Here is a 10,409-nt window from a genome sequence, read left to right on the forward strand (position 1 = left end):
GAAGGAGGATTTTTTCCTTCCTTCGAAACTGGTTTTACAGATTAAAAGTCGCAAATTTCTCAATTGAAGAAACCTTGTTAATAAATAGGGATTGTTTTGTCTTTCACTTCTTGGCAAAGTTTAGGTTAGTCGTCCTCAAACCTAAATATGTGAAACGGAGTTCTTTCAATACTTTTTCTTACATTACATTTGATCCTTTGTTGGCTCAGAGGTAGAGCTCTGGTCTCGTAAGCCAGGGGTCGGGAGTTCGAATCTCCCACAAGGCTGCATTCAACTTCGAAACAGCTTTCGCAATTTTCAAATTTCTTGCTTAAAACTCCTGGATTGACACACACTGGTTCGAAGTAAAAGGTCGAGAATGAAACATTGACTTTTGAATGCTTAGTTGTCGTCAAAGCCTTGTTTTGCAGAGCATTGCCTGATTTCAAGCCGATGGGGGCAAGGTACGAGTCTGCGATTAGAAACTAATGATCCACATAGTCAGAAAGTGCACACCAAGCTTTACAAAATCCCTAAGTTTAGTGTTAATAGACCAAATATTGAGCGAGATACAGCCATTTAAAACATGACGAGGAGTCCGGATTACCATACATTTCTTTGTAAATTTTGACGTATTTAAATGGCTGTATCGCAGTCAAAATTAGCCTGATTAACACCAAACTAGTGTATTTTGTAAATCTCTGTGTGCTCTTTCTGACTATGTGGATCAATAGTTGTTAATCCAATAATTTATAGACTTGTCCCAATAATAGTCCCCTTCGACTTGAAATCAGGCACAAATGATTGAAGTAAAATGCGTACCGCACGTGTACCACGTGCATTACGTACACGCACGTGTAGCACGTGCAGTACGTACAGTAAGATGATTTTTCCGTTGATAATTATTAGTTAGTGGCGTTGCCGTTGCAGTGGTCGTCGTAATCTCTTGAACGCGCTAATGGCTGCATTATAAGAGACCCGTAAAACCTAACAATCCTGAAAAATGACTTTCAAACCCTGAAAATCAACCGTTAGTTTCCACTCTAACAGTACCGCCACAAATTATCACATTTCCCTTGCTAAGGGCATGATCTGGCTCGTGCAGTCCGTGCATGGCTCGTCAAAATGACATGATTTACATAAAAACCCGTGAAATTACACTTTTGTAATAAATACTACGTCTCCCCATCTTTACAATTCCGAGCTCAGCGCTGACTTTCTTATGGCTTTTTTCAAAACACGAAGAGGAAACGATAAAAACTCGTTATCTCCATTTTGTTTCCTAAATTTCTTAGATCAAAATGAATTGTGGGAACATTTTGTGTTTTTGTGTTGTATCATGAAATTTATGAAAATGGTGCGAGATGATAGATGGTCCACGACTCACGAAGCAGTTTGCAGAAAAAAGGTTCATTATGTTTGAAACAGCATCCGACTTTCTGGAGTCCGCTTTGAACAAGGTATGGTCCTTTTTTAATCAAGACCAAATGAAAATTAGTTCTTTTCAAAAACGTATAAATTTTATAACCATAACGTTATGAGGAGAAATCAACTTGGAATCCTTCATTCAATTTTGCTCTCTTTGTGTTTGGCTCAAACTTTTGCTCGCTTTGTTAACGGGTGGCATTGCAAAGCCACTTTTCTCGATACGGGTACCTGTTCCATGGCGTAATCACACCAAAAATTCCTGTGTTAGTCAAAGAAAAAGATCAACCACAAAGACCAAAATAATTGGTTCCAAAACTGATATCTTTCCGAAAGGACTGTATCAGCATCCAACTGGTGACATGGGATTGATGTAATTGGTGCTGTTGTAGTTACTTTGTTAGCAATTCTTGTTAATCATGGAGTCGAGGAATCAAATCAGAATTTTTACGATAACAGGGCAGAATATCCTACAGGTTTTAGCCATTTTAAATGTTATTTTTCTCGTATTGGTGTCGGGTGCTTATTTACCGCCGGAAGCGGAACATGTTTCGTTTCGAAGGAAATCGCTGGTTGAAGTCAATTCTTTACAAGAAACTGTTTTACAGGATACAAAACAAAACAAATCTGTCAAACCGCAGATCTGCCAATCAGCGAGCTGCAAAGCCATTGCTAAGTTGATCCAAGAAGTACGGGATGAGAAAGTGGACCCGTGTGATAATTTTTACGAATATGCTTGTGGAAATTGGATAAAAAACAATTCTGTTCCACCCGGGCATCTACAGTTCTCCAGGATAACGCAGTTATCGAAAAACAATGAGCGTATAATGAAAGAAACTCTAATTACCGATGAATCAGAGGATTCGGATACCATTAAAAAAGTGAAGAACTTCTACCGTTCTTGTTTGAACCTCACGCAAATAGATGACTTAGGAAGTCGGCCCTTGTTGGATTACATAAATAATTTGGGTTCGTGGTCACTGGATGACAAATGGAACCCAAAGGAATGGAATTTCTACGATGTCTTGGCAGGTGTACAGAGAGATTATCCAATTGATGTGTTTTTCAGTGTGAATGTGATTCAAGACCCAGTTAAGGCGAAAAGAAGCGACAAGAAAAAGTATATTATTCTGGTGAGTGTAAATTAAATTCAGAACTCAATGACCTTTATTGTCAACTCTCTTTTTATAAAAGCAGTCGTCAACGCACTTCTTAGGAGGGGTAGGTAACTATGTAAGGTCGAGAGCTTTTAACAGATGTTAGAGCCATGAAAATTAGCTTCGTATTTATTGCACTTTCCGTCCTTCAGCGGTAAAACAGAAAACGGCTTTGCACGATCTACTATTGTAACCCATATAGACAAATGCCCGGGAGTGGACGGTTAAAGAGGCCCGAATTTCTGCAATGTACGTTAAATTTTTCATAACACACTTGTGAAAATTCTTAACTCTAATTGGACGAGAGAAGTACAACCAATTTCACATTGTACTCTGTGGAGTCCCAATAGTGTTGCTATAGCAACCACGCACGACAATTGACTTCTGGGGACTCCAGAAGTTTGGCTGTACGGCGTACAAAATCTGGAACAACCCCAAAATGATAATACCAACACGGGTACTTCATAACCTTCGCAGCACAAACTTAAACATTTCCTGGAGATATATGTACCACAGAAATAAAGTGAGGCCGTACGCTACTGTAAATGTGATGCATGGTGGTGGATTAAGAAACTTCGCTGATCAATATATAGCATCAGGAACTTATTTTTTGTACGACCGAACCGATTTGTCCCGAAATTCCCACGCAGGGACGGATCTAGGGGGAGGGTGCAGGGGGTGCGCACCCCCCCTCCCCTGAAATAACCTGCGGCTTTCTAATACAAATGGTATTCTGCAAAAAAACAAAGAAAAAAACACGTCACCAGTCTCCTACGCCATTTCGTAGTGGTGCACCGCCATCCTAGGAAAAATCCTGGTATATCTACGGTGATATAATCCGGAGGTCGTGGTTTCGATTCCCACCCAGATCACAGATTTTTCTCTGTCCCTGTGTCACGCAAAAAAAACAAGTTGTTGATCAGCGAAGCTTCTCAATCCACTAGCCATCACATTTACACTTGATTCCTGTCATGTATATATACATACACCCGCTACTGCGAACAACATTTATATACAGTCATTTCTTGGAGAATCGATCTATTTTTTCAGTTCTATTCGGAAATTATAGACGCTCGGAAAGTTTCCAAAGTTCTCTTCCTATATGAAGAACATTGCAAAAATCCCTCGTACCTATCACGCATCTCAGTATGTTGTATTTCTGGGCTTTGCTCTGCAGTTTATTACATTTTTAGATAACGTATACAATGCCGGATTTCTCAGTTTTAACCCTTGTTTCTGTAACGATGTACTTTATCGAACTGAAACTCTGAACTCCACAGTTAAATTTGTTTCATATAATTGCAGGAGCATCTCAATTCAGTTGTCTGGATGATCTCTCCCTTCCTTTTAACCTACCCTCCATACTCATCAATTTTTTTGTCGTCTTCCCTCCTCCCAGCGCGACACTCGTTCCGTTTCCCATCTTTCTTTTCACTGTAGTGTTTGGGCCCATTTTTCAGGTATTACTAGAGACATGTTTATACTCATGAGATAATTTTTGCCTGGAACTAATCAATTCTTTCCATTTTTAGATTGATCAAGCCAAGCTGAATCTTCCTCAAATCATATACTTTACCAGCCCAAAGGTAACCAATTTGTTTTCCGAGCCGGACGTTTCGTCCGGTTGTCTACCATTTCACGTCCGGTACTTTGACGCTCGCCCTGCCAGCAGAGCCTTTCTTAACTCGACGAGAAAGAAAGGACTCTGCAGAAATCGTGTTAAGTCTTTATTGAGTATGCGCAAGCCGTTGCTTGGAAACGGTTTGAAACCCAGGTCAAGTCTCGATCGCACTCCTAGACGCCATATTGATTTTCGTACTGAAGGTTCGATTGTGACCATCGTCTTGTCAAAAATATGATGCGCGCGCTTCCTAAACCGGTTTGTCCGCTGTGACTAGCCCAGAAACTTGGGCTGCGGATACTTAAAAGATTTAACAGGATTGCAGAGCCTCTCCTGCTCGCCCGCTGGTGAGTTTAGACAGGCTCTGCTTGCAGGGTGTTTGGCGCTATAAATTTGTAGATATGTTGGCTTTTTTAATTAATTTATTGTTTTAATTGATTATTAATTTATTTATTTATTTTGGACTTGGGTATCTGGGGAAGCGATGTGCTGAAGAAACACTGGCGAGACCATCACGCGCAATAAATCCTTCAAACTAACAAGAAGTCGCATCGCCTTATTTTGTTACTAAACGGAATAATCGATCTGTTGGCATTTCATTCACGGGGATAATTTTAGTCAGTTTCTTTTTTTATTCAAACTCTTGAATGTTAACGGCATTTCTGAGAGGTCCTCAGAGTTTCCTTTATAGTAATGTATTAGGGACCCAGGCCTCCTTGAAGGTTTACTCCCAAGACACTTGCAATTGGCCTTACAACAAAAAAAAAATAACCATTTGGGGTACTTTCATTCAAAAGCTATCGAAAACCCTGTTCATAGCACTTTTTGCATTAAGTTAACGACCAATCGATCCATTCAAATTTCCTTTCAGATCCTACGCGAGGTCTGGAAATACATGTCTGTCATAACGAGTTTGTCAGGAGTGAGTTATGATGACTCAAAGAATGCAATGCGGAAGTTACTAGGTTTTGAGGCGCACTTAGCATTGGTAAGTTTCCTTTTAAAGATTATGAAACGAGTCTTAGAGTAGCATTGATATTAAAATAACTGCCGAGATTCGGAATAACCGATGCAGATATATTGTCCCACTAGTGATCTCACTGAGAAAAGAATTCAGTTGAACTCGTTGAAATCAAAATATTTTTGAAGTAAGATCTCAACAGATGCAGGCGACGAAATGAGCCAACCAAATTGCAAAGCGGTTAAAAAAGGCGGGAAATTTAATAAGTCACAATTGATCGAATTCTGATTGGATGAAAATGTGGCGCAGAATTTTTAAGCCAATCATTTCACGTATTAATCGAATTCAATCGCGAAATAACACTTTCTCTCAAATGGAAAACTGAATCGATAATTAACTGATCTTTTTTTTTCTGTACCCGTTTCTTTCAGTACTGGGTTCCTAAGCTGTCAAAGAAATATGTACGAATTCCAATTGAAAAGTTAGCAGATGCCCTTCCTGAGGTAAGGTGTTCGAATGATATGAATATTGAGAGTTTTACTGGGCTTTGAGGGAACAAGGGAACATTTGAATTGCTTTGGGGAACACTTGAACAAACTTATAATATCTGGCGCTGAATACTCTTGAATTTTTCGTCCTAAATTAGCGCCGCGTTATTTTTGCCTAGTATGCCGATGGCTTTAATGCACTAATTTCAACTAACTGCCCTAATTTTACTTTCCTGCACTCTGTTTGGGATTGATTAACGTGCTCTCGTCCAATCAACACCCTGAAAGTTTTGCATGTATACTATTATTACTAGCAGTACGTAGGAAACGTGTAAGCTGAACCTATCGCAGAATAGTTCAGTGGTCTAACTCCTCTCAGTTTCCCATAGCTCAGCGGTAGAGCTTCCGAACAAGCAATCGGGAAGTCGTAAGTTCGACTACTCTTTGGAGCAATCGGATTTTTACGAGTGTGTCCGTGGCATCATCGATAAATGCACGTCTCTTTCAAACCACTGTTGAACCTGTCACGGGATATCCATAAAACTGTAAACCACAAATGATGACTCTTTTTTCTCACCATTTTGTTTTTCAGTTTCCGTGGCTGGAACACTTACAGAAGGTACTTTCCCGCCCAGACCTATCAAAAAAAGATATGGTCATAGTACTAGCTAACGATTACCTTCAAAATATGATCGATCTACTGCGCAAGACAGATAAGAAGTAAGTTGACATTGCTACTAGTTTTTAGCATTTCCAGACGCCAGTTTCTTTAATATTAAACGTTTCGATTTTTAGGATACTCTCCACGTACATTATATGGCGTGCTATCAAAGATTCAGTACCTCTTCTGTCAAAAAGATATCGAGTAGTTCACCAAATGTTCAAGAAAAGACTTCTTGGGAGCAAATCAAACAAGACACGAGAGGAAACATGCTTTAGCTACACTAATAACATCCTTGGGCCTATGTTAGGTGCTGTGTTCATAAGAAATGCGTTTTCACCAGAGAGCAAAGAAAAGGTATTTATCCGGGATATAAGATTCGTGTGCTTTTAAAAATAACTGCGAGTTTTCAATTAAAAGCCGTAAAACTTACGTTATTTTGGCCAATCGAAACAGGCAATGCCATTTAAATGAGCCAATTGAAAGGCAGAACAAATACGGGCAGCACGCGCTAAGGGCCGGACAATCACGTGCGAATGAGTCAGTTTGCCAGTGATTGGCTGAGAATGTGGTGAGAGCCTTTTTTCAGTCAATCACTAAGCAACGCATATTTAAGCGCGAGCAACTGAAGTCTTTTTAACGACAACTTAAGTGCATCTCTCTATTTTGCTTATGTCTCTGCCTGGTCAAATAAAATGAGAGAAAGCGGAAAATAACATTCGCCAATATACGCTGTGATAAGGAAATAGGTCATTTCCGAGTTCATGTCTGCCTCCTCTTCAAAGCGAGTCTAAGTGCGAAGTTTTTCTTATGAAAATTAGTTTTCACTCATAAGTAAAATAGAACTAATTAACATCACAAAAACTTCACACTTAGACTCGTTTTGAAGAGGAGGCAGACATGAACTCGGAAATGGCCTATGAAGAAAATACCCATAAAATCAATATCCCTGTACGGCTGTGACCGATGATTCTTTTACAACTACTCTTAGGCTAGTTAAGAAAATATTTTGCCAAAGGACGCCTTTCAAATATGTATCGAAAGCTATTTTGTGAAATCTTTGCTTTTGTAGTACTACACTGCGATCGGCTTAAAAGCTGGCGCCACATTCTAAACCAATCAGAAGCGAAGACGAAGCACCTTGTTCGCACGTATTTTCCCGCGCTTTTTGCCAGCTTCAAGCATTTGCTTATGATTGGCTAACTTGATCGCTTGCAGCTATTGTGATTGGACAATGTGATATTTAAACTTTTCGGAACTCATTTCAAATCCGCTAAATCAACACTGTAAACTCACAATTTATTTTCTCTCAGGTCGAAGTAATGATGGAGGGAATAATCAAGGCTTTCAAAGACCGTGTATCCGGAGTGGGCTGGATCGACAATCAGACCGTGACAGCTGTTAGAGAAAAGGTAAGCCATAGATGATTACTATTTCAAATTCACGAATTTGTTTGGGGGTTTTGAGACAACAATTTCCACCCTCGGAACAGAAAAAAGTACGAGCTAAAGAACTTGTTGTTGATAAGTTTGGTCTCTTTTTTTTCAAAGCGAATTGAGGGGTACTGGTTAACCGACCAAGAAATGTCGTACCAAGAGCGAGACAACATTACAACCTGAAACCGATTTTAAAAAGCGGAGGGAAAATTCACCCAATAGCTTTAAAAGGATGGATGAATGCAAACGATAATATACGCGAGAGATCATGCAATGATAGCAACAAATGCAAAGATACAGGAGATGTTGGAAATAAGCATAAAAATAAGTGCACCAAATCTTATAATCGCTCATTTATCTCCTTTTTGATTTCAGGCGGATGCAGCTGTTTATAAAGTGGGTTATCCTGAATATCTTTGGAACGATACGGCATTTTCCCTGAGATATAGCATGGTAATAAGTTTATTCATAGTGTGTCCCTCGTGCTATTCATCTAGATTACATTATTTCTAATTAACTAGTTATAATGCATCAAGTCCTAGTAATTAGTTATACATTACCTTTCTAAAGACGTAATATTATTTTTTCAGTTAAACATCACAGCCGATCGTTGGTTTAAAAATGTACTCAATACCGATAAATTTTCCAATTATCAAACGTATACCAAGTTGGGGAAACCAGTGGATAGACATCAGTAAGTACAATAGAGTATTCTTAGATTATCTTTAAAAAACAGTCCAGCAACATTTTGAAGAAAAAATGCTAACCCAAGGTCGGCTAAAGTATGCAGCCGTTGCCATGGGCGGGAAAATATGTTTTGTTTCGTACGGGATCTCGCCCGCGGGATTTCGGAGGCAAATTCGACGCGAGTTGCTGGGAGATGAATAGTTGTTAACTAGCCACCGACACTGAGGTGAATAGTTGTTTTAGTACATACTCAAACAGTGAGATAATATAGCACAAAAAGATGATTTTAACTCATTTATTCCTGCAAAGATTACAACATTTTCGGGCCCAAATTCCGCGCGAATTGCTCGGAGGTGAATAACAAAGGATATCCGGAGTTTGAGTAGCCAATCAGCGCGCGAGTTCAACGCTATCCACTGTTTTTTTCTTTTGTTTTTTAGTGGATAAGAAACACGGTTATCTTCTTAACGCTAGCAATTCTGTCGTTGCGAATAATGATATTCAGTAGCCTTGCTATGGTTATCTTTTGCAGGTGGATAACTGTGCCTCAATTAGTAAATGCATTTTATGTTATAACGAAGAACGAGATAGGTAAGTGTGAAAGACAACCTACTTGTTTAATTTTGCCGTCTTTTTCGTTGATAGTAAGACCCATGACGATTTTCATATCTTGGTATTGCCAATGATTCGACAGTAGGGAGCTCTGAAATTTTAAACTGAAACGCCTTCTGTAAAAAACTGTTTTAAACTTAAAAAATAATCAATTTGGAATGGATGAGAAAGCAAATTTTACTGAGAACATTTCATCGGAGGACATTTTCTTTTAATTTTCTTTCTCTCTCTCTCTCTCTCTCTCTCTCTCTCTCTCTCTCTCTCTCTCTCTCTCTCTCTCTCTGTACCAATTCTTTTTAAGTTTTTCCTCGCTAACCAACTTAATCGCTCTTGTTGCATTTTCACAGTTGTTCCTGCCGGAATCCTGCAGCCACCATTTTTTTATGCCAATGACATACCAAGGTATTCCGATTTGAAAGAATATTTTTTGACAAAATCAACATTAGCGGACGTAGACTAGGGGTGCTTTCGATTTGACGGAACTGACTGGCCAGACCGGGCATTTGGAAGGACTAACTCTACAACGCATTCAAATTAACACACTTCGAGGATGATATGTACCCCTCCAGAAGAATACGAGGGATTATCATGCAAGTGTTCCTTCAAATTGTTGCATTTTCTTTGCAAATTAATGGGTCTGGCCGGCCAGTTCTGACAAAAGGAAAGTGCCCTAGGTCTTCTTTAAGTCTTTCCTATCGATAACTTTTTGTTTTGTTCATCTGTTAGAGCACTTTTCTTCGAAGTACGTTTTCTGTAAACAAGTACAGAACAATTCCAGCAGGGACTGTATACTGTTCGTTGTGTTAAAGTAGTTGCTTCGGTTAAGCCCTTGGTGATTACCTTAAAAAAAGTCTGCGTTACAGTCCCAGCTGATCACAAAAACAAGATAAATCAATTGACTACTTTCACGAACCCATAATCTGGGCTCATCATAGCGCACGTTCGGAGGGCGTTCTTTAGATAAACACCGTGGAACTGTGCCAAGCTTTCCTGGACTGAGTATCCACTCGCACAGGAGCTCCTGGTATCCCTTGTTTTTACGGAAAGATCACTTTAAAATGTAAGGAATTATGAGTTGGGAAAGTTTTAACTTTAATTTTTAATTTTTAATTTTTAGATTTTACCTTTTTAACTTAACTGATTAAAATCAGTTGGGACTTACTCGAATTTGTTTCCCCGCCATGATCACCAGCTGACCGGCTCAGTTGTTCAAAAGGTGGTTAACGCTATCCACTGGTTAAATCACTATCCAGCGGCTAAACACTAGCGAAACCAATTGAGTTATCCAATGGATAGGGGGCTATCCACCCTTCGAACAACTTGGGCCTGGGACCCGTTTTTCGAAAATCCCGAAACTTTACGGGTCATTTTCGGGTGTCACA

At 39.4% G+C, this 10,409-nt stretch overlaps 1 protein-coding gene across 1 annotated transcript in view; it reads left to right on the forward strand.

The window, feature by feature from the left end:
- The first annotated feature begins 1,670 nt into the window (after positions 1-1,670).
- The window catches only part of LOC137983467 (endothelin-converting enzyme homolog), a 17,754-nt gene continuing 9,015 nt past the window's right edge, over positions 1,671-10,409 (forward strand). The window contains exons 1-11 of the mRNA XM_068830642.1: positions 1,671-2,537; positions 4,094-4,147; positions 5,054-5,170; positions 5,575-5,646; positions 6,224-6,351; positions 6,427-6,649; positions 7,606-7,704; positions 8,104-8,181; positions 8,319-8,422; positions 8,948-9,006; positions 9,375-9,429. Coding sequence (XP_068686743.1) covers positions 1,824-2,537; positions 4,094-4,147; positions 5,054-5,170; positions 5,575-5,646; positions 6,224-6,351; positions 6,427-6,649; positions 7,606-7,704; positions 8,104-8,181; positions 8,319-8,422; positions 8,948-9,006; positions 9,375-9,429 — 1,703 coding nt within the window. The 5' untranslated portion in view covers positions 1,671-1,823. The remainder of the gene's footprint in view (positions 2,538-4,093; positions 4,148-5,053; positions 5,171-5,574; positions 5,647-6,223; positions 6,352-6,426; positions 6,650-7,605; positions 7,705-8,103; positions 8,182-8,318; positions 8,423-8,947; positions 9,007-9,374; positions 9,430-10,409) is intronic.

This window comes from Montipora foliosa, chromosome 13, assembly GCF_036669935.1.
Source record: "Montipora foliosa isolate CH-2021 chromosome 13, ASM3666993v2, whole genome shotgun sequence".
Classification (NCBI taxonomy): Eukaryota; Metazoa; Cnidaria; class Anthozoa; order Scleractinia; family Acroporidae; genus Montipora; species Montipora foliosa.